We start from the raw sequence: 24,192 nt of genomic DNA, 5'->3' as shown, positions 1-24,192 counted from the left end.
TTCCTTAACCTGAGAGATCATGACCTAAGCTGAAATCAAGTCAGCCGCTTAACTGACTGAGCCACCCTGGCACCCCGGAATGGTAAACATATTTTTAAAAGAAAACTTTATATAGCCACTATCAATTATGGAAGTCACTATCTGATTTTATGGAAAATCAGTACCATAAATAGAAAATACTCATACTAATGACTAGGAAAGGGAAATAGTGTGACCGATCTCAGCTAGTCACTGCTGCCTGCCCTGTCTCTGTCGCTGCTGAGGAGGGGAGGGTAGTGTGCATGAGACATGGGTTTGACCTGTGCTGTCTGATGCAGCAGCCACCAACCTCCTGCGGCCACTTAAATGCAAATTAATTAAAATGAAACAAAGTCCTAAGTTCTGTTCCTCACTCTCACAAGTACCACATTTCAAGTACTCGATGCCCAATTCAATAGCTAGACAGTGCAGACACAGAACATTTCCATCATCACAGAAAGTTCTATTGGACTTTCTATTAGTCTATTGTGGGGCTTAGACTAGCCCCACACAGATTCTCTCCTGCTGGGTAAGCGCTACCTTTGAAAGAAGCCTAGGAAGGAAACACTGCCCCGCTATGCTGCTCCTTACAGTCTTATGGAAGTTACCTCTACCTGCCATCTTGGGATAGAACCCCATCAGTGTGCACCCAGGGTCCCACGCAGAGTAGGGAGCAGGGCTCAGATGGTAACCCTTGGTCCAGTGCTCTTTCCACTCAGACAACCCAGCTTCCAAGGCGCCCACCTGGTTGCACTGCTTGTCCCCCCACATCCCCAGAAGCAGCTTCAGCCCCTGCTCACCATGTCCGTGTTGGGGATGGTTGCTGGCACCCAGGCCCCCGTGGTGTCGCGACACTGGTTCTCATATACTTCCTCCAGCACTTGGCTCTTGTTGATGTGTATGTCCAGGAGGAGTCTGGGGACAGGGAGACCCCAAGTTCCCAGCACATCTCCCTTAACTCTCAGGCCCCTGGGTTCCTCCTCTGCGGGCCCAGTGTTCCCCTACCTGGCACCCCCACCTGCTCTGGGCAAGGCTGGGCAGCGGGGCTTGGCATCCAGGGCAGGGTGGTGGGCACTCTGGCCCCCAGGAGCAGGCTACAGTGGCCATGGGCCTAGGTCTCTGGGCTGCTGCTGACAGCTCTCACCCCAGGGTTGCACGTCTAGGGGCACACAGGTTCTAGGCTTGTGTGCTAGCCTTACCTCCTCTGAGGCTCCACTGTCCACTGCCCCTTCCAGTGCCATCCGTGGGGTGCCTTGAAATCCTCCTTGGGAAGGGCCTTGTGCCCCATGACGTCCGAGAAGTTGGGGCAGTGGTACAGCCCCTGCTGTCCCCACTGATCTTTATACTTGGCCTGGTTCTCGTACTGGGGGAGGGGCAGCTGTCAGTGCCTTGTAGTGCCAGCTCACAGTGGGACATTGGGCCCCTCCTTGGCTCCCCTACTTGGCTCCAGGCACCTCCAGAGCTTATCACAGGTAGCATTTTCCCTCGAGGGCACTCGTTTAGCACAGGCGGACTCTGTTCATCTAGCTGTCCCCTTGGGCCAGGCCCATGTCTAGGGTTTTACATGAACTGTCCCCTGTAATTCTCACAGTCCCATTTCACAGGCAGGGAGACTGAGGCGCAGAGGTCAATTCTACCCCAGGTGCTCGGCCACTGAAGGGTAGAGTGGGGTGGGTGCCTGTGTTAGAGCCTGGTGGCACCTGCAGTGTGGTCCCTTAGTGCTGTTGCTGCTGATCCGGGGAACCCAATGCTGCTCCACCACTTGCCACATCTTTGCAGCCTCTGAGCTTTTTTTCCCCACATTCTCCTAGCTGGACATACAGCCCCTGCTGCCTGCATCTCCTCCTAAATCCCCACTCATCTTGGCGTTGCCCAGCCCTTCGTAGGGGGTGGTTATGTATGTTAGGGTATATCTGTTCACAGCATGCAACTTAGGAACCACGAAAGTATGTTTTTAACTTGGTAAATTAAGCTGAAAACTCTTAAACTCCATTCCCACTGCTCTCAGAGCCTTCTTCTGAGCCATGTCCTCCCTCAGGGAGCAAGGATCTTCTTTCCCTCCTCTGATTCTAGAGCAGTCTCTGACCGGCTGGCTGCTTACCCACCCGTGGGTCTATGGTTCTCTGGGAAGATGCCTCATTTCCTGCTCCTCTGAACGTTCCAGGCCCCACCCTACCCAGAACCACCAGACTGGCCTGGAGGACCCAGCTGGAGTCTGCAGGGGTCCTAGGCTGCCATGTGGGTGACAGAGGAGACCCCTGCCAGTGGAGCCTCGCTCACCTCGCAGGCCTTGAAGGAACTGGAAGAAACTCTTCGTGAACCTCCGTCAGCGAGAGAGCGACTGGCCCTAAGGGACCACTTGGCTGCCCCTGTTGTCATTACATGCACATGCCCTGAGCTGGCAGCATCTGAGACTGCTTTAGGCTCTGCCACCGCTCCTGATGACGCCCATTTCATAATCCTCAGATTCCGCTGGTAACCGTTTTCTCCACCTTTGGTGCTAGGCTATTTGCAGCTTGACCTCCCTGCTCTGTCCTACCCGGGTGCCGCTTACCGTCTCCGCGTACACGACAACTTCGCCCTGGCGTAGCAGCTGCAGATCCTTGCTGTCTGTGATATTGCCGAGCCACATGCAGACCCGGAGGTGGGCCGGGAGCGTGTCCTTCTGTCCTTCACCCTCTGGGTACTGAACCGGAGGCAGGTCAACCCCACAGGGGTACACGTTCCCCAGGGGGCAGGGGCCCGGGTGAGGGACGGACACACACCTGCTCCTTCACCCTGAACCCTGGGAGCAGGGGCCTTCCACTGAGTGGGGTGCTGGGGCTAAAAGTGAATGATGCAGGGTTCCTGCCTTCCAGAGGGAGAGGGCAAGCAGATGGTTATACCTGTGACCCCATGCATAACAGAGAGGCTGGTGGGGTTGCGGGGAGAGGGGCAGTGCCACCTAGGGAGCCTGGGAAGGCTCCAAAGAGGAGTGGTGATGGTGGTGACATGGACATATGCTCTGGTCCTCACACACTACCATTGTGGGGAGGGGCATCATTTTCACTAGGCCTATTTAACAGAGGAGCAGACTGAGACCTGGACATGGTCAAGGGTTGGTCTGGGGTCACACAAGCCAGTGAGTGGTAAAGCCAGGAGTCAAGTCTCAGTGGTTCTTGTAGGATGAGGGACTCAGATGGGCATCGGAGGGCCCTTCCACAATGGTAGAAAGGGCACAGGGCAGGCAGGTTTGGGGGCGGGGAAGCCAAGAGTAGCCTGTTGAGAGTATGTAGCCCTAAGGAGGTTATGGCAGTGAGAAGGGGCTGGGGCCCAGCCAGGGCAGTTGAGCCTTCTCCAGAAGGCAATGGGGAGCCAAGGACATCAAGAGCGAGGGAGAGCTCCCTACCTGCTTCCCGGGGGTGGGGGTGGGGTGAGGTGGAGAAGGCTGGGAGTAGTGGCTGTCATCAGGGCAGGAGTGCTGGTCAGCCAGCCTTATGTATGGCCTGCATCTGATATGATGGGCTGGTGCCCAAGCCATGTAAACATTAAATATTTTGGAAAGCACCCAATCGTGGTTCAGGGGAGAGATGAGAAGGGACTGGACCAAGTGTAGTGTAAGGATGAGGGAAGACATGAATTTGAGGAACACTTATGAGGGATGTGGACTTGGCATTAACCACATGATGGTGGTCATTGTCCCCTGCCTTCCTCTGAAGACTCTTTAAACCCCACTTTATCTGGTAGAGGGTCCAGGAGAGACGAAGTGGGCATGCCCTCAGGGAGACTCATGGGGGCTGCCTCAAGAGTTCAGGGCTTCTCTCTTGGGGTGTTTCTGGGCCCTTTCCTCCCCCGAGGAACAGGATGGCCTGAGGATTCCCAGCTTCCCCACCTGCAAGAAGAGGGTCTGTGTCTTCCCACAGAACCTGCCAGAGTGCAGAACCCCTGTCGGGGAGAACAGGATGCTATGGGCAGGCACCTGTGCATAGGCCACTCGCTGCCCCTTGGACATCAGCCAGATCATCACATCTGGGAGGCTCACCTGGGGCTGCCGAGACGGGATGGTGTCAGGCCTGCGGCAGGCTTCAAGTCCCACCTCCCCCAGCAGCATGTCCAGCACCTACCTCAGGGAGCATGGCATTGAGGCGGTACAGCCAGTTCTCCACAGTGGCCACCATGTTCCTGGGCTTGGCTTCCTTGGCCTTTTGGGCCAGTTCCTGCAGGAGGAGGCTGCGGAGCTGCCACCTCTTCTTGTCCAGCTCGGTGGCTCTGTGCTGATGGGTCATGCAGGGCAGAGGGTGCCTGTGGCCAGGACCGGGAAAGAGGGGGCTGGGCCTCTCTCCATCTTACCTCCTGCCATGCCTTAGGCCAAGGTACCCTTCTTAGACTTGAGATCCTGTCCTGTCCCCTGATGGCCCGGCCCACCAGTTCTCAGGAGAACCCCCTCCCACAGGCCTGTGCTCAGGGAGCCCCTTGTGGAGGTGGGTGAGAGCCCAGAAACAAGGGTCAACCAAGCCCTGGGGGGTAGGGGTGGAGATCCAAGTGGGGTGTGGGGCTGGGGCTGGGAGAGGCCTTACGATGCATCTTCCAGAACAGGCAGAGCCCTGTGGAGGGCACTGTGGACAGGAGCAGCAGCAGGGAAAAAGTTGCTTGTCAAGATGACAGGGAGAGTTCTGGGTTGGTAGGAGCATCAGGTGTGTGTATAGGGACAGCCAGATAAGGCTGGGTGGGGAGGCCAAGGCCAGTTTCCAGAGGGCCTGAATGGGGGAGGAGAAGCAGCAATGTCCTGTGGACTTTGAGCCTGAGAGAGATTTGAGCAGAGCCCCTTTCTTGAGGAGTTAGGAGCTGGGTGATGTTCTGTAGGGTGCTGGTCTGAACCCCCACCCCATGTGAACCTGACCTGGCTCAGCCCCAGCCCCAGGGCAGTGCGCTCCTCCCCTACTTGCAGTCCTCCACCAGTTCTCTCAGCAGCTTCTTCCACTGGGGGAGCAGGGCGGGGTCCTTTGGATTCCGTATGGACTTCAGGGTGTCCAGATTGTCTTTCTGTCCAGCGGGAGACAGGAAATGAGCATGGGGGCTCATCCGGGAGGGGTTACAGGGCCGACTGGCCTGAGATGTTTTCAGTCAGGACTTGGGGGCCTTTGGGGTAACCTGAGGATATCCGTCCAAAGCTGTCACATGCCCTTGCAAGGCTGGGATCCTCACGCACCCTCTCCATGACCCAATGGAATAAGTGGCAGGAAGTGGAAGGATAGGGCAGGACTGTAAGGGGTATAGTCTTGACCCAGGGCTTCCCTTCTGTAGGTGCAAGAAAATCTTCTCTAAGGTGGCTCTCCTGCCTAAAACTGTTCAGTGACTTCCCTCCTTAACAGATGCGTAACACTTTTTGTGATCTGACCCCTTCCAGTTTTTCTGGCCTTATTTCCACATCACCTCCTTGTCCCTGCCACCCCTGAACTTCGTGTCACATGGCTTTGCACATTGTTCCCTTCTCTGCACCCCCACCACGCCACCAGCAAACTCATTCTTCAAGACTCTCCTCAAATGTTACCTCCATTTCAAACACTTCCTCTGATTATCCTGTCTTTGTCTCCCCTCCCCCACCCCTAATCTCTGTGCCCCCACAGCTCTGGGTACTGTATCTCCAGCCCTAGCTCCTCTGTATAGTAACTATTTGCATGTCTGACTTCCCCGGTGGTGGGGCTGGGTGCTATGTTTATTCAGCTTCGGGTCTTCAGTATCTAGCACAGTGCTGGACACTTCCATCTTCATTGGTGCGGAGTGTGTGAGCAAGGAGCGTGACCGGCTCCCTAGGACTGTGATTTAGTTTCCAAAGCCTCCCATCCATGGCCCGGCCCTACCCCTGCACCCTCTTGCACCACTCACCAGGCGGTCCCGAATGAAGTGAAGGAGGTTGAGGCAGTTCATGCGGGAGCTGACGTCCTCCCAGTAGGAGGTCACGGCCACCACTGGCTTGGTGTTGTACCAGGGCACATAATGGTAGATGTTTCCTGAGACACAGACGTGGTGGGGGTGGGAGGCGGGGGAGGTGTCTGAGGGACTGTGGGAAGTCCCCTTTTACTGCGCCCCCTCAGAGGACCTTCCCTGAGCTATTCCATTCCTCAAGAATGCCTGCCATCTGTTAACAATCCTAATTGGACCCCTCCCTCCAGAGGGTGGGCTGGTGGCCAGTTGAGAACGTATGCACTATGATGAACATGTCTGGCCTTACCAAGTATTCATTGTGCTCAGGGTGTCATGTCGCCTTTCAAAAGTCCCCATTTTATATGTGGGAAAATCTAGGCACGGCCAGGTGGTCATAATTCAGGTGTCTAGCTCCAAAGCCCCATGCCCTTAACCTCAGGCGAGATGCCAAGGCAGGTGGCATGACTTGAGGTAGGGTCTCCCTTCTGGGTGGGCTGCAAGGCAGAGGGGAGACCCAGGGTTTGGCTGGAGTGGGCAGACATCTAACATAAAGGGCCTGCCAGTGCAGAGGCGTGGGGTCAGGAGAGCAAAGATGGATAAAAACCAGTGATGAGTTTGGCAAACGGAGTTCTCTGGCCATGTTCCTTATTGAAATAGGTGGGGGGGAATGCTAGATGGAACATAAATGCATTTAAAAATGTTTCTGAATTGTGTTGCTGACTTGATATAAGGAAAGAAGTCTACAGAAATCAAAATAAAGTAAGAGCAGAAAACCTGTGAGGCAAGCAAAAACAAAGCTGGCTTTTGCCCTCTAAGTTTCTGGAAATCTTGGAGAACTCTTTGGCAAATGCCAGGGCAGGGGGCTCAGCAGAGAAAGCCTGGCACTGCCCACAATGGGCAGTCTAATAGGAGACCCCATGTGTTATGGGTTGAATTGTGTCCCCTACACAGATATGTTGAAGTCCTAACCCTACTACCTCAGAATGTGACTTTATTTGGAAATAGGGTCATTGCAACTGTCATTAGTCAAGATGAGGTCATCCGGAGTAGGCTGGAGCCTTAACACAATGTAGATGTTCCTATCAGAAGAAGAGACGGGCACAGAGAGAGGACAGCCATGTGAAGACACAGGGACGGAGGAAGAACACCACGTGAAGACTGAGGGCAGAGGTGGAGTGGTGCGTCTACATGCCAAGGAGCACCAAAGATTGTAGGCAACCACCAGATGCTGGGAGAGAGGCTGGGAACAGATTCTCCCTCAGATCCATCGGAAGGATGCCTGGGGTGCTTGGCTGGCTGAGTTGGTAGAGCGTGTCACTCTTGATCTCAGGGTTGTAGGTTTGAGCCCTGCATCGGACTCCATGCTGACAGTGCAGAGCCTGCTTGGGATTCTCTCTCTGCCCCTCCCCTGTTCACACTCTCTCTCAAAATAAATAAATAAACTTAAAAAAAAATCTCAAAAGGAAATTTAAAAACTAAATAAAAAAACAAAGAACGCCTTGATTTGGGATGTCTAGCCTCCAGAATGGAGAACAAGCCTCCTGTTGTGCTAAGCCACCCAGTTTGTGGTGCTTTGTTAGGGCACCCCTTACCAAACTAATCTGCCATGCAAAGCTGCCACTCCAAAACCTAAACCCTCAGTCAAGGAGAAATAACCCACCACACAGAAGACAACACTGAGGAATCTGGCCTATCTCCAGCATAGCTCCAGGTAGAGGGGGCAGGACATTTTCTCATTTGTAACATTTGTAACTTTAAGTGGAGCCTCACACAGGTTGTATTCTGCATTCATATCACCTGTGTGGGCTGGAGAAAATTTAAAGTGGTCTTTAGTTGGCAGTGCCCCAGGTAACTGGAGGAAGCAAAGGAATCCTCTCTGGAGTTGAAACTTTAAAGTCCCAAAGGTTTCCTACAGATAAAGTTCCAAGAAACAAGCAGCTCAGAACCAATATACACACTCTCTAGCCCTGCAGTTCCACCATTCTTTTTTTTTTTTTAATGTTTATTTATTTTTGAGAGAGAGACAGAGCATAAGCAGGGAAGAAGAGTCAGAGAGAGAGAGGGACACACAGAATCTGAAGCAGGCTTCAGGCCCTGAGCTGTCAGCACAGAGCCCAAAGTGGGGGTCAAGCTCACGAACTGCAAGATCATGACCTGAGTCAACCTCGGGTGCTCAACCGACTGAGCCACCCACGCACCTCACAGCCTCGCAGTTCTGCTTCCAGGTATATACCCAACGGAAAGGGGTCACAACATTATCAAAAGACAGGGTGCAAAATGTTCATGGCAGCACTGTTCATAATAGTCCAAAACTGGAAACCACCAAAATCTCTCTCAGTAATGGAAGGAAAAAATAAATTATGGTATATTTGCACAATGGAATACTATACAGTATGAGAACAAGCTACAGCTACAGCCAGCAACATCTAGGTTTGTGAATGCATTTCACAAAATGGTGAGCAAAAGAAACCAGACACAAAAGACTGCATGCTATATGATTGTTTTTATAAACCTAACCACCAGACAAAATGGAGGTTAGGAGGGTGGTGCCCTTGGTGGGGCTGGGGGTAGAGAGGCTCAAGGAGCCTCTGGGATATCAGGACTCTGTTTCATGGTCTGAATGTTGTTACGTGGGTGTGTTTGCTTCGTGATAATTCATTGAGTTGGATGCTTTGCTTTGTGTACTTTTCAGTAGCTATGTTATACTTGAATCAAAAGTTTTTTTGTTTATTTTTTTTGAGAGAGAGAGCTATTGCGCGTGAGAGGGGGAGGGGCAGAGACAGCAGGAGAGAGAGAATCCTAAGCAGGCTGTTAGCATGGAGCCCAATGCAGGGCTCAATCCCATGAACTGTGAGATCATGACCTGAGCCGAAATCAAGAGTCCGATGCTTAACCAACTGAGCCACCCAGGCACCCCTGAATCAAAAGTTTACTTAAGAACTTAAAGAATAGTAGAGGCAAAAAAGACAAAAATACATTAAAATACAGTGTGTCAAATGGTAGAAAATACTATGGGGAAGAATAAAGTGGGGACCAGGGATCAGGAGCTGCCAAAACATCTTAAATATATGGGTTACCTAAGGCCCTTCCAAGAAGATCTAGAAGTTATGCAGAATGCAGCTCACAGAGATGGCAAATATGGAAGAGAAATTTAAAAATACGAAGAACAGAATGACAAGTTCCACAGAGAATAGAGTCGGTTTGAGAAGGAGCTATAAGAGACAAGGATAAAAAGTAGTTTTCAAAGTGAAAATATCTTATAATTTTTCCAGAATTGTTGGCAGACCCCAGTTGCAGACTCTGGCACTGAATGAATCATTACAATGGTAAATGAGCAGAGGTCCAGGACTGGGGTTCTCAGATATGAACGTGCAGATACAAGATGGCAATTTTCTTCTTCTCCTCTTGGATGGCATACAAAAGCAACAAGGAGGAGGAAAACAACTCCATTTTCAGCAAAACAAGGAGACAGATATAATCTGCAGACTCAAAATACACATAAGGGCTGCCAAAAGCAACTATGATTGCCCTCAAAGCCGAAGCTGGAAGGGGTGAAGTGCAACAGAAGTCACCTGCGGGGAAGCGATGAGCCAGACAGACAGCTGGAAGCACAGCTGGATGGGAGCGGAGTGCAGAAAGCGCCAGCAAAAATACACTCCCAGAACAAACTCAGGGCTCAGAGGAGGAAATGTGAGCTGGCAAAATGCAGACAAAAAGTAGAAGTAGAAACACAAACACCCTAGAAGGAAGACAACATAAAAAGAAGCCTAAGGGAGATTAGACCCTGCAGACAATCCGGTGAGAGGTATAGAAATAAGGATAGAAATAAAAGAGTGACCAAAATAAAATGTAAATAAAGAGTCAAAAAGGATCAAGGAGAAGATGATGGATACGGAAGAAAACCAAGGAAAACTGTTAAGTGCATAAATGAAGCCCCTGAAGTAGAAAACCTAAACAATGGGACGGAATATTTAAAGATATAACTAAAAAGGGACACCTGGGTGGCTCAGTTGGTTAAATGTCCAACTCTTGATTTCGGTTCAGGTCATGATCGCACAGTTCTTGGGATCGAGCCCCATGTCGGGTTCTGCGCTGACAGAGTGGAACCCACTTGGAATTTTCTCTCCTTCTCTCTCTGCCCCTCCATACCCCCTCTCAAAACAAATAAATAAACATTAAAAAAACATATATATATCTAAAGAAGACTCACATGGGAAGAGATAGTCTTTATTTTTATTAAAAAAAATTTTTTTAATGTTTATTTATTATTGAGAGACAGAGAGACACAGAGCATGAGCAGGGGAGGGGTAGAGAGAGGTAGAATCCAAAGCAGGCTCCAGGCTCTGAGCAATCAGCACAGAGTCTGCTTGAACTCACAAACTGCGAGATCATGACCTGAGCCAAAGTCGGTCTCCCAACCAACTGAGCCACCCAGGTGCCCCTAGAGATAGTCTTTTTAACAAATGGTGCTTGAAAAATTGCATTCATATACAAATTAATTCAAAATGGATCATACAGCTAAATATAAGAACCAAAAGTATAAAACTTTTAGAAGATAGGGAGAAAAATCTTCATAAACTTGGGTTAGGCAAAGGGATCTCAGATATGACACCATAAAAGAAAAAAATTGTACTTCCTCCAAATTAAAGATATTCACACTTCAAAGATACTGTTAAGAAAATGAAAAGATAAGCCAGATTATTTGCAAATCTTATACCTAATAAAAGACTTGTATCCAGTATATATAAAGAACTCTTATAACCCCATAATAAGAAGACACACAATCCAATTAAAAAACTGTAAAAAATATATATACCACTAAAGAAACTACTAACAGAATAAGATTCTAATCTTGTATCCATGAAAGAGTACATCATGTGCCAGGGAAAACTGACCCCAAAGGATCAACACTTCAACATATCCTGGTGAAGTTAGTAGACTTGCAAAATAAAGGATATTTGGGGAGCTGGACAAAAAGATCAAGAAATTTATGGGGAAAAATATCAGAAAAAGGGAAGGTATTGGTTATGAAACTTTTAAGAAACCACAAACTTCTAGAACAAAACATGAGAGAATTCTCCTTAATAAATCTGGAGTGGAGAAGACCTTTCTAATTATGACTCAAAAACCAGAAGCCATTAAAGAAGTAATTTGAGTACATAAAAAAAAAAAGACTTCATGGGAAAAAAAATCCCAAACACCATAGACAAAGATATGAGACAAATATGGGAGAAATACTTACAGGTCATATCATAAGGGCCTAATCTCCCTCATCTATGAAGGGTTCCTAGAAATCAATAAGAAAATAACTAGTATCCTAATAGAATAAAAGAGAAAATAAACAGGAAATTAATGAGAAACACAAATGACTTGTAAACATATGAAAAGATGCCCAACTTCATTTATAACAACAGAAAAAAAAAATGAAAACTACACCAAAATGCCTCTTTTCACTTACCAGACTGATCAGGGTCTCATACATTGCTGGTGGGAATGTTGAATGGTACAACGTTTATGGAGGATTATCAGTCAGGGTACAGCCAGGAAAAGAAAAAGACCATGGCAGATATTGGAAATAGAAGGAATTTAATGTGTTGAAAGGGCCAAGAGATCAAGAAGGGGAAAGTGACCTTATTCTCATGTTAATAACAGGAGGAAGAGACTTCTGTTTCTAGGGCTAGGGAACAAAATGGAGGCAGTGGTGTGACCAGAGACAGGTGCACAATATCACTTCATCATCGAGATAGCTGTGCAGGGCACTGGAGTCACTAAGAAGGTGATGTCCAGCCAGTAGTGGGTGGCATGGCAGAGGAGCAGATGCCAGGCCAAGGCTGGAACCATGGAGGAGAACCAGCCAAAGGTGGGATCTTTGAAGGGATGTAGCTACTTCCAGAGATGTCTCCTGAATCAGGGGTGGGAGGGAGGGAGAGGGAGAGGCAGAAAGACAGAGTGAAGAGGTGAAGAGGTGTAACAGAACAGTATCTTCTCTTTTTATCAGCTGGCATGGGACTCTGGGAAATGTAGTTTGCAGGTGTTCAGCTCTGAGATACAGAGTAGATCCAGGAAGGGCAAGAATGAAGTTTGATATAGAACAGAGCATGCAAAATCTCTCCTTGCTGGAGATGATGACAGCAAACGGGAAAATGCCCAGCACAAAGGGCAGTTTTGTAATATCTGCCAAGATGCAAACACACTGACCAATTTCACTTTGGGAAATTTATCCTACTGTTATACTGACTCATGTGACTCACTTGTGAATAAGATTATATCACAATCTTGACAGCATTACTTGTAAAAGATTGGAAAAGTCTGTCAAGAATTATGAAAAGAAAGCGCACGTGTGTGCCCATACCCTCAAAGAATAAAGTAAGGACAGCTATTTTTAGATATTACAGAGATAAATAGATAATAGTAAGAAACTATGGTAGAAAATAGTTTGGTGGTTCCTCAAAAAGTTAAACAGAATTACTATACGATCCAGTGCTTCCACTTCTAGGCATAAACCCTAAATAACTAAAAACAGGGACTCCGGTATGTGTACACTGATGTTCATAAGCAGCATTATTCACAACAGTTACTGTGGAAACAACAGCTAATAGCTATTAGCTATTAATAGCTAATAGCTAAAACAATTTAGGCAATAGCAAAAATGTGGAAACAACCCATGTGTCCATCAACAGATGAATGGATAAACAAAATGTGATACGTACATACCAAGGGATATTATTCAGCCATAAAAAGCAATGCAGTTCTAACACATGTTATAACATGGATGAACCTTGAAAACAGATGCTAAGTGAAATAAGTCAAACACAAAGGACACATATTATTTGATTCCACATATGAGGTATAGGCAAATTTAGAGAAACAAAAAGTAGAAGAGAGGCTACCAGGGGCTGTGGGGAGGAGGACAAGGGGATTTATTGTCTAAAGGGTAGAGTTTCTGTTTGTGATGATGAAAGAGTTCTAGAAATAGAGGTGATAGTGACACAACATTGTGAGTGTACTTAATTCCACTGAACTGTATATTTAGATGGTTAAAATGGTACATTTTATGTTATGTGTATTTTGCCAAAATAAAAAAAATTCTTTAAAGATACTATGAATAATTTTATGCTGAAAATTTTGAAAACTTACATGAAGGGAATTTATAAATTCCTAGATAAATTAAACCTACCAAATTGACTTAAAAAGAAATAGAAAAGCTGAATAATTAAAATAAATCTGTATTTAAATCAATAAATCAATCAATTAGAAAAAAACACCAGGCTTATATTTAGAGGTGAGTTCTATCAAACTTTCAAGAAACAGATAATTACAGTCTTACCCAAATGCTCCTAGTGAGTAAAAAGAGGAAATGCTACTCAATTTCATGAGGCTAGCATAACTTTGATATAAAAACCGAACAAAGGACACTACAAGAAAGAAAATTACAAGAAAGATCAATCTTATTCATATAGATGCAAGAATCCTAAACAAAATATTAGCAAACCAACTCTAAATGAATAACAAAGGTGAAAATACAATTATACTATTATGATTGCATTTTATTTTATATATAACAATTATATGTGAATATATAAAATATGTGAAGTAGTTATAATATTAACTCAAGGTAGATGATGATAGATTAAAGATCAATATTGCAATCTCTTGACCAACTGCTACAAATAATCCAGAGATATATAGCCAGAGAGGAGATAGAGCATAATACTAAAAAAAAACCCAAAACTAAACAAATAAAAAACACTTGATTAGATAGGAAAATTCCAGCAGGCTTTTTGTAGAAATTGTCAAGCTGATGCTAAAGTTTACATGAAAATGGAAAGGAACGAGAATAGCCAGAAATTGTATTATTTTGTAAAAGAATAACAAAGTTGGAAGACTTACACAAACTGATTTCAAGACTTGCTTTAGAGCTATAGTAATCAAAACAGTGTGGTATCAGCATAAAGACAGATCAATGGAACAGAACAATGATTCTAGAAAGAGACCCACAACATATGGTTAATCAATTTTCAACAAAGGTGTCAGAGTAATTGTAAGTGGGAATTAATAGTTTTTTTTTTCCCAGCAAATGTTACTGAATTGGTTATCTTTATAGAAATAAGAACCTGATCTCACACCATATACAAAAATCAAGTCAGGTTAGATCATAAACCTAAATAAAGAAGCTAAAATTATAAAGCTTGTAGAATGAAACACAGGAGAATACTCATGATCTTGAGGTAGACAGTATTTCTTGGACCAAATAGTATATTACTTAAAAGAAAAGATAATCTCACTTTATTTATTTATTTATTTATTTATTTATTTATTTATGATCTCTACACCCAACCTGGGCCTTGAACTCATGAACCTGAGATCAAGGGTTGCATGCTCTTCTGACTGAGCCAGCCAGGTGCCCCTCAAAATTAGAATTTATTTGCTTCACCAAAATTAGAAACTTTTTATCTTCAAAAGACACTGCTTGGAAATTGAAAAGTCAAGCCACAGAGTGGAAAGTATTAGCAAAACAGACCTGACGAAGGACTTGTATCCAAAATACAAAAGAATTATTGGAATGCAATGTAAAAAGCCAAACAACCCAGTGAAAGACTGGCAAAAGATTTGAACAGTGCCTTCACTACAGAAATATAGGTGAGCATGAAAAGACACTATTGCTACTGATTGGAGAAATGGAAATTAAAATTACCATTATGTACATCACACCCTCTAGAATGACTCAAATGTAAAGGTCAACAGTATCAAAAGTTGGCAAGGGTGGGGGGCAAGTACAACTCTCAAACACTGCTGTGGGTATGTAAAATAATACAAACAGTTTGGAAGATTGTTATTCTCTTTAAAACCCAAATTCCAGGGGTACCTGGGTGGCTCAGTTGGTTAAGTGTCCGACTTCGGCTCAGATCATGATCTCACGGTTCGTGGGTTCGAGCCCCATATCGGGCTCTGTGCTGACAGGTTGCAGCCTGGAGCTTGCTTCGGATTCTGTGTCTCCTGCTCTCTCTCTGCCCCTCCCCTGCTTATGCTGTCTCTTTCTGTCTCTCAAAAATAAAATAAATGTAAAAAAAAATTTTTTTAAAACCACCCCAAATTCCATTTGTAGGTATGTAGCCAAGAGAAATGCAAGCACATGTTCATAGAGAGACTTGTATAGGACTGTTCACAGTGGCTTTATTCATAATACTCCAGAAGTTAAATCAATCTAAATGTCCACAAACAGGGGGATGGGGAAATAAACGGTCATTATGGAGTACCTATCAGAAATAAAAAGGAACAAAACATTTGTCAATGTGAATAGATGTAGGATGAACACTTAGAATACTATGCTGAGCCAAAGAAGCCATAGAAAGAGAACTGTATATATGATTTCACATATATGAAGTTGTAGGAAAAGCAAAACAAATATACAGTGATAGCACAGCAGTGACTGCCCCCAGGGGTTGGGGATATTGACTGAAAAGGGGCATATGGCAGCTTTCTGGAGTGATGGAACTTTCTGCCCATGGTGGTTACATAGGTATATGTATTTGTCAAAATGCATCAAATTGTATACTTAAAATATGTGCATTTTATAGTTTGCAAATAATATCTCAATTAAACAAATAAAAAATCATCATTAAGAGAATGAAAAGCCCCAAACTTAGGGAAGATACTTCCAATACACCCATTGACAAAGGATCGTTCCCAGAAAATATAATGTAAAGTCAATACGAAAAAGACAAGCCTAATAGAATAATGGATAAGACATATTAATAGGCCTTTTACAGATGAGAAAAACAAATGTTTGTAAACACATGAAAAGGCACTCATCCTCCATTAATAATTAGGAAAATGCAAATCAAGATCTTATAAGATACCATTTTACATCCATCAGATTGGCAAAAATGAAAAGGCTGGGCAACATCAAGTACTGGTGAGAAAGCGGAGTAATAGGAATTCTCATATGCTGATGAGAGTGTAATTTGGTATAATTACTTTTGCTTTGAATCTCTCTTTCACTCCAGGGTATATAATTTAGAGGAAGTCTTGCACTTGAGACCAGGAGACATGTACAAGAATGTTTATAACAAAATTATTATAGTAGGAAAAGAAGACACATCCCAAATGTCTACATATACCACATAATTAGTGTTATAATCATACAGTAGAACATATACAGAAGTGAAAATGAACTTCAGCTACACACACCAACATGAAAAAAATTAATATGGAGCAAAAGATGGAAAATAGATGAATATAGACTACAAAATTCCACTCGAACAAAATGCAAAAATAGTATGCTGTTTAGAGTTGCCTACATAGGTGGTAAAAATTGAAAAGTAGAGTAAGGGAGTGATTATCATGAGGGTCAGGATTGTGGTTATTTTGTGGGTAAATGGATGTGGGAAGAGCATACAGGGAACTTCTAAGTGCCGGCAATTTTCTATTTTTTAAGCTGGGTAGTGAGTTCAGGGGTACTCATTTTATTTTTCTTTAAATTGTATACATACATTTACTATACTTTTGTATACATCATAATTTAAAAATAAGTAGAACATTATGCTAAGTGAAAGAAGTCAGACTCCAAGGACTACATATTGTGAATCCATGTGTATGGTAAAATGTCCAGAATAGGAAACTCATAGAGACAGAAAGTAGGTTAGTGGTTGCCTGAGTTTGGGGACATAGGGGAGAAATAGCGAGTGACTGCTAGTGGGTACAGGGTTTCTTTCTGGAACGATGAAAATGTTCTAGAATCAACGAGATGGTTGCCCAATTCCGTGAATACACTAAGAACAACTGAATTGCATACTATACGTGGATGAATTGTATGGTATGTGAATTCTATTTCAATAAGCTGTTCTTAAAAAACCAGGGAAGTTTTTTTAAGCACAGAAAGGCTCTCAATGGGCAATGAGACTGCAAAGCTGTTGAAGTGGAAGGGGAGGCAGTATTCCTCTAGAACAGTGGCTCTCAAACTCTAGCATGTATCTGAATCACGTGAAGGGCTTGTCAAAACACAGATCGCAGGGCATCATCCCCAGATTTTCTGATTCTGTAGAACTGAGGTGGGGCCAAGAATCTGCATTTCTAAAAGTTCCAAGGTGATGCTGATGCCTGGCCCAGGGACTGCACTTTGAGAACTGCTACTCTATTGTGTCCGGTATAGGTGTTTAATAAGTATATATTGGATGAATGGATGAATGGATGAATGGATGGAAGGGAGGCTGGCTGTTTGGGACAGTGGATGGGTGGGAGATAATGGATGAAAGGGTGGATGAGTGGATTAATGGATGGATAGAAGGTGGGAAGACAAGTAGCAGAAGATAGTTGCATGGATGGATCAGGGGTGGTTCAGAGTAGTAGGGAAGAATATGGGGTTGGCAAAGTTGTAGTGTGGAACTTACTGTAGAGAAGGACTTGACACAAACACCTACTTTCAACTCCTGTCATGGGTTCACTGCCTGCTAGCTGTGCAATGTTTGGCAGGTGACTTCACCTCCCCGAAGCTCATTTTCCTCATGTGTGACATGTGGGTTAACAATACCTATGAATGTTCCATGAGCTAATACCCTTAAAAGGGCCAAGCACAAGCCTGGCATGCAGTGGATGCTCTCTATTCTTTGGTTGGATCTGACTATTACCATCATATATCACTGGGCTGTACTGTGTGGTTGAGACGAGAGGCTTGTAACTCAGGTCTGTCTTGTTCCCATAGTGGCCAATGCTGACCTCGAATTGGATCAGGTCCTTAAAGTTGGGCATCATGGTACAGGAAAGGAAGATGACGCACAGCCCATACTTTTGGCGGTTGTGGTGCTTCTAAAACAAGAACCCCCACATCCCCAGTACATAAGCCAAGGCTACATAGATACGCAGGGAGGCAAAGATGAGGTGCCCTGTTTCTTTCAAAGTCATCTTTGCTTCTCTTCAGGGTGAACTGGTGACCATCTTTGAAACCCCACCCCCTTCAAATCCTGCTTTGACTCCCGCTCAAGGGCAGTTCCTCCCAGGACCTCTATCACCTGGCCCCCTCCTCCCAGTCAGCTGTGGTTCCTTTCCTTCCTGAAAAGGAGGCTTCTCCCTCTGAGGCAGAGAGGGCCAGACTAGGCTCTGACTTGGGCCACCTCATCCCTTCCCATTTTGCCTAAACGCCCTCCCCTGATGGAATGAGTGTGGGCAGGGGTGTGATGAAGGTGACATACACACACACATCTGCTCTGAGCCCTTCTCTAACTGCCTCCTCCCACATATGCTCGAGGTCCTCCATCTACCAGGTCAGCTGCTCTTATTTCTGTGGCCAACCCCTGCCCTCTTCTTGCACTCACCCAGTCTGTTCACTAGCTCGTCTCCCCTGTCATAAAAAATAACCCTCCTCACTTCTGAGCCTCTATTTAGCTACCACCTGATCTTGTCTCCTTCTATTTTCCGGCCAAGTTTCGATGCACTTGCCTGTATGCACAGTTTGCATGCAGTTTCTCCCTCACACGCATGCAGTCTGGCAACTCTCTCTTCAGGGGGCTGCCTCAGTGCTCTCCTTTGCAGACTCCTCCTCAGTCTCTTCTGCAAGCCCCTCCTCTTCCTCAACCTGCCTTAGGCTGTGGCACTCTTTCACCAGCCCACTCCTCCCAGGCAGTTCCTCCACAACCCTGTATTCAGATCCCGGTGTGCTGACGACACACCATCTGTCTAGCAGCCTCGGGGACTGGTCTTCATGGATGTCTCACAAGCACATGTCAAAGATGGGATTACATTGTCCACCCCCCAGGCCTGCTTCTCCTTCAGGGAGTCCATGTTGGTGCATGCCACCCCTGACCACCTTGCCACCTGAGGCAGAAAATGGGCATCAGCTTAGGGCAGTTGGCCTCATTTCTTATTTCTTGTTAGTCTGTGGCTCGGATCATTCTGTGTCCAAAAGGTCTCTGGAAGTTGCTCCCTCCTCTCAGGTTCTCCTTCCCTGTGACCGTATTCCCATTTTTTTTTTAAATAAGTGGGTGGTTATTCTTAACACTGCTCCTCCTGCCCCTTCCTGCATCAGTGGTCTTCCCCAGCCTTCAGGAAGAAATAAAAACTCCTTAGAACATAATTTCTCCTTAACTAGATTACACATTTCTTAAACCGAAACCTCATCTTGTATTTACTGGGTGCCTGATGCAGCATGAAGTCCCCATAGGGGCTTGATAAAGACTCAGGTGGGTTGACCAAACGTCCTCATGTACCCAACAGGTCATTCAGCTTGTGGCCAGGGCCTCTGCAGTGTCAGGAACAGGACCCGCAGTAGATTTGGGGTGGGCAGAGGGACTCTTTACTCCTGAGTTACCTTTTCCTGTAGTTACCTCTATATTGGTTACTTCAGAGGAGAGATCCTTCTTAACATCTTGATGAGGACTGAGGTTGGTGAATAACTCCAGGAAGATCCGGCCTCGATAAGCTAAGCCATCCTTAACAGCATTGGGAATATTCTAGGGCAACAGGAAGGGAAACAATGACAAAAGGGATGTGAAAAAAAAGACCAAATTTATCCTGACACCTTTGCAGCAAAGACACTATTGCCTAGTAACTTCCTGCCTGGGGCTGACCACAATCTAGGGGCAGAATTCCAGACACCCCAGACATGGCTGTGCCCAGAAACCTCTGGGCCCTGACCCCTCTTCTGTACTGAGGCCCACTCCTCCTCTTCGTGCATTTTACCTGCTGATCAAATCAAAGTACCGATTCCCAGCAAATGCTTCCAGCTTGGAGGAGGCTGTGATAACTACTGGGTTTGTGCTTCCAGCCTGGCAAATCAGGGCATGCCCCGCCTTCTTAGCAACAGTGATTGGTCCAAGGAGAGTACACATGACCTAAGGCAGCTAATTAGAATGCTCCCCTGGCCTTCCCTATCAGAGGCTTGGATGGCCACTGGCCAGCAGGGAGGCTTGACTGAAGTAGGAAAGGATGAAGGCCACAGGTTGACGAGCAGCTGAGACAAGAGATGGAATGAATGAGCTAGCCTCTTAATGGCATTGAGGTCCTGGTGCCTGCAGCTCATCCTCACTCAAGAATTCTTCCCAGCCCTGTTCCCTTCCTTTAAGCCAGTTGGACTTGGCCTCCTGGCATTTATCACCAGTCTTTAATAGCCCAGTACTTTCCACGTTTACTTATGCTGTTTTAGTCTTCTATGTCCTTTCCACCTGCTGGAAATCTTACCTGACATTTCATCTCAATGACCCTTTCTCAGTGAATGCCCAGAGCTCTCCATCTGTTCCTTTCTTGTGACACAACACACGTCCCATATACACATAGTCATTTACACATAGATTACATGTCCTCTAATAGCATAATGGACAGAAACCAGGGCTGGGCCCTCCCCAGTTACGTCCCAGGCCCCAGCACCTTTCAAATGGTTGGTTTTTACCTCCACTGTTCCCTAGAGCTGTCATGAGAGGCTTACAATGTCTTCTTCCTGGATCCTGAAAGGGGCCTTTTTACCCCCATGAAGAGTCAGGAAGCTGGGGCCAAAACAGGGTAGGAAGCCAGAATACATTCCTGCAAGAAGAAAGGGTGAGGGTGACAGGGCCAGGTGGGAGAAGGGCAGGAGGCAGGGGCCTGGGGGATCGCTTGCCTTCTATTTCTGCTCCGGTGGATGAGATTTGGTTGAGGAACAGACTGACAGTCCCTATCTCATCCTGGCACCTGTTCTTGGGGCTGGAGAGAAACATAGTCTGCAGGTTGAGCTGCTGGCCCAGCTCAGATTTTCTCCTCCTGTACTTGTTTTTCAGCTTCTACCCAGCGGCTCACCAGTCCAAGACTCTGAACTTGATGTAGCTGGAGAGACAGGGCAACTGCAAGAGGAAAGCGAGAACAGCAGTGGGTGCATGTTTGAGTGGTCTGGTCCTCAAGGAGACTGAGTGCAGCTGGGAAGTTCTGGGTCTGGGTCCAAGGCCTGGCTCAATCATCAGTAAGCCATGTCACCACAGCCAAAATGAATTTACCATGGGGACATATAAGCCTGTGGCTATGGACTCCCCACTTGCATGGGCCCCTTGAAAGGACCTGGGAGAGGCCTAGGAGTGTGTCCCATGGTTGCTTTGGTATTATTATTCTTTTTTTTTAAGTTTACTTATTTTGAGAAAGAGAGAGCACATGAGAGAGCATGAGCAGGGGAAGGGCAGAGAGAGAAAGAGAGAGAGAATCCCAAGCAGGTTGCGTGCCAGTCTGTCTTGCATGGAGGTTGTGGCCTAAAATGCATTCTTCACCACTAGCAGTTAACTTTTAAACAGCAAGACACCTATCTCCTCAGAGAGTAAATAGTAGTAGCTGCTGTTGTGGGGAGGGTTTCTGTTGTCCTGTGGCCTGTGCTAAATGATCCACATGGATCACCTGAGTGACTCCTCCCAACAATCCCATAAGCCAGGTGCTATTGTTCCCATTTCCAGACAGGAAAATTGAGGCACAGAGCAACTGAGTTCCTGAAGTTCTCAAGTTATATGCAGGGGCTGAAGCAGCTTTAGAGGTCCTAATGACTCTGCCATAACCCAGTGAGGACTGTGATTGTTCCTAATTACAGATGGGAAATGAGGCCCAGAGAAGCAGAAGGACTTGCTCACGGTCACCCAGTAAGAAGTGCAGTCAGATGGGAACCCAAGCTTCCGGGTCTTATCTCCTCTGCCATAGGGTCCCCTCAGTTACGAAAACAAAAAAAACCAACCCATATGGAAAACAGCTGCTGGGCTTGAGATCAGAGTGGGACTCAGGTCCTCTCAGTCGGGCCCTTTCCCCTCATAGCAGCTCCTGGGGTTGTCCATTCTCTCCTTGCCAGGGAAGCTGGGGGCAAGGGGGGAAGTAGGGAAAGGGCTTTCCAGTTGAGCAAGTATCTAGGAAGAAATGAGGAAAGGCCCACTGGAAGTTGAGAGATGGGCACTGTAAGACATCCAGGTCTTCCAAAATTACAAATCCTCCAAATTCAAACTCATGGCTGAACCATCTTTTCATCAACCCTGTTGAGAATTCTCTTCCCCTTTCCCAGTTCCTTGTCTTGACTGTCCTTCTGTCCTGGGGCACTTGGACTGTGAACTGGCAAACACCCATTTTTAGCGAAGTTTCCCCTGCAGCCTGCCTTGCTGGGGCCCTGACCAACTGGCCTCAGATGCTACCGTATCTGTGGCCATCCTGCCATTCAGAGTGAGGCTCACACCTGCCTGCTGCATTTCTACAGGGCTAGTGACAATCAGGCCTGCATCCAAATGGCTCCAGCCTAGGAGACTGTGTTTCGTGGGAAACGCGTGAGGAGCCAGGGAGTGTATGGACATCTTTAAACGTTGGAAGGTCTCTTTCAGGGATGAAGGAAGGCCTGGCCTGTGCCACTGGTTTCTGAGCCTAAAGGCAGCTGGACACAAGGGAAGACTTTCAAGACTCTGAGCATCTGGCCATGAGCCTCATCACAGCCAGAGACAGGTGGGAGGGATCAAAGGTGGGGGATAAACTAGGCTCCCTTTAAAATCTCTTCCTACTGGGGCACCAGTAGGAGGTGGCTCAGTTGGTTGAGTATTCGACTTGGTTTTGACTCAGGTCATGATCTCACAGTTCAAGGATCAAGCCCTGCCTCCAGCTCTATGCTGACAGAACAGAGCCTACTTGGGATTCTCTCTCCCTCACTCTCTGCCCCTCCCCTGCTCACGTGTGTGTGTGTGTGTGTGTGTGTGTGTGTGTGTGTGTGTGCGCGCGCGCGCATGCGTGCACGTGCACACTATCTCTCTTTCAAAATAAATACAATCTCTTCCTACTTTAAGAGTCTATAAAATCACCCAGGAAGGTAGAGATTATGAAGAATGGTTAAAGATGATGCCTCACAGGAGGCAGACTAGGGAAGCTTCTAGGAGAAGCAAGGAAGAGGGTGCCAGCAAAGTAGAGGGGAGCTCATTAGTGATTTTTGTGTCATACAAATGTAAGGTATAAGGAAAGCAAAATACTCTCTGGGTAGCCAAATAGAAGCCACACAAAGTTCTATGCACTCATCCTTTTGACAGTGCTCAAGTTATCTTTCAGAATTGCGTATTCTTATTCTACATGCAGCTCTTAGAAGCCTGGCATGAAGTCAAAAAGCAAACAAGGCTCTCCCAGGCTTTAAGAGAACTGGCATCTACACCACTGATAGGTGACTAAGAAGGACTGAAAAACTATAAAAATCAGACTACAGAATCCCACAAAGAGCATCCTGGAGCCATTTAGCGTAGGCACAAATAGCCCATACTACATGTAGCCCATATACTAACTATGTTCCCACAATACCTCTAGGCCATTAACAAAGAGCTATAATTATCTTCAGGGCACTTTGCCTAGATGATAAGAAAATGCACAATGCAATTCAGAATAAGTCTTTAAATCAATTTTAAATGATTTTTTGGTTTTGTTTTGTAATGTATGTGAAAGGGCATTTTAAGTTTTCTGGAAAGTTCAGTTGTATGGCCCATTCATTTCTTAACACTGGACAAATAAAATAAATTTTCTGTAACATGTCCTTCTTCATGTTCCCCATCAGGCAGATCCTGCCCCCCATCCACCCCATGCTTCTTGGTCCCTACCTTCTATCCACACCCCTACACAAACACCCAAACTTTCTTTCGTTTGTGGGCCATGAGGAGGAGAGTCGTCAAGATGGAACAGCGATATCTACCTGAATCCGGAAGGTCAGGAGCTGGTTCCATATTGGGTTCTCGGTTTGGGTCAGCACATTTGTCTTGAGCTAGAAACATTCCACAGCAGTGTCAGTGCCAGCCTGTGCCCTCCTTCCTCCACTGGCCTCAGCTTCCAGCCCTTCCAGCCCAGCCCACAGATGGATGCTTTCTCCAGCACAGGGCTGATCACGGGAATGGTCTAAAGACACTTTGACAACTTCTCAGCTACAACTTCAGTCCTTTGTGTATCTTCCCGTCTCCAGATTCCCTAATATTTGCCCTTCAATCATCTTTCAATTGACTTTGTTTTTATTTAAAAAAAATTTTTTTTAACATTTATTCATTTTTTGAGTGACAGAGAGAGAGCACAAGCAGGGGGAGGGGCAGAGAGAGGGGGAGACACAGAATCCGAAACAGGCTCCAGGCTCTGACCTGTCAGCACAGAGCCCGATGTGGGGCTTGAACTCATGAAATGCAAGATCATGACCTGAGCCGAAGTTGGATGCTTAACCAACTGAGCCACCCAGGTGCCCCTCAATTGACTTTGTTTTTAAATAGTCATAGCATTACTTTCTTATATGAATGCATACACATAGATTTTGTTAGATAAACTCTAAGATCCCAGTAGAAA

General features: G+C 46.1%; 2 protein-coding genes across 12 annotated transcripts in view; one reads left to right on the top strand and one right to left on the bottom strand.

Annotated features, from left to right (window-relative positions):
* LMAN2L (lectin, mannose binding 2 like) overlaps positions 1-21,058 on the top strand; it is an 81,019-nt gene extending 59,961 nt beyond the window's left edge. The window contains exon 9 of the mRNA XM_058684315.1: positions 20,667-21,058. Coding sequence (XP_058540298.1) covers positions 20,667-20,701 — 35 coding nt within the window. The 3' untranslated portion in view covers positions 20,702-21,058. The remainder of the gene's footprint in view (positions 1-20,666) is intronic.
* FER1L5 (fer-1 like family member 5) overlaps positions 1-24,192 on the bottom strand; it is a 60,464-nt gene that overhangs the window by 12,935 nt on the left and 23,337 nt on the right. For all 11 annotated transcript variants that reach the window (XR_009248696.1, XM_058684296.1, XM_058684294.1 and 8 more), the window contains 13 exons: positions 23,561-23,629; positions 20,686-20,729; positions 20,510-20,592; positions 20,339-20,433; positions 19,242-19,367; positions 17,550-17,727; positions 5,884-6,008; positions 4,940-5,040; positions 4,122-4,299; positions 3,890-4,045; positions 2,573-2,704; positions 1,218-1,381; positions 819-933 (listed from right to left, as the gene is read on the bottom strand). Coding sequence is in view for 10 of the 11 variants with exons in the window: in XM_058684296.1 (XP_058540279.1) it covers positions 819-933; positions 1,218-1,381; positions 2,573-2,704; positions 3,890-4,045; positions 4,122-4,299; positions 4,940-5,040; positions 5,884-6,008; positions 17,550-17,727; positions 19,242-19,367; positions 20,339-20,433; positions 20,510-20,592; positions 20,686-20,729; positions 23,561-23,629 (1,566 nt within the window). In the remaining variant the exon portion in view is untranslated. The remainder of the gene's footprint in view (positions 1-818; positions 934-1,217; positions 1,382-2,572; positions 2,705-3,889; positions 4,046-4,121; positions 4,300-4,939; positions 5,041-5,883; positions 6,009-17,549; positions 17,728-19,241; positions 19,368-20,338; positions 20,434-20,509; positions 20,593-20,685; positions 20,730-23,560; positions 23,630-24,192) is intronic.

The sequence above is a fragment of the Neofelis nebulosa genome, chromosome 9, assembly GCF_028018385.1.
Source record: "Neofelis nebulosa isolate mNeoNeb1 chromosome 9, mNeoNeb1.pri, whole genome shotgun sequence".
Classification (NCBI taxonomy): Eukaryota; Metazoa; Chordata; class Mammalia; order Carnivora; family Felidae; genus Neofelis; species Neofelis nebulosa.
This window is presented reverse-complemented; position numbering and strand designations above follow the sequence as displayed.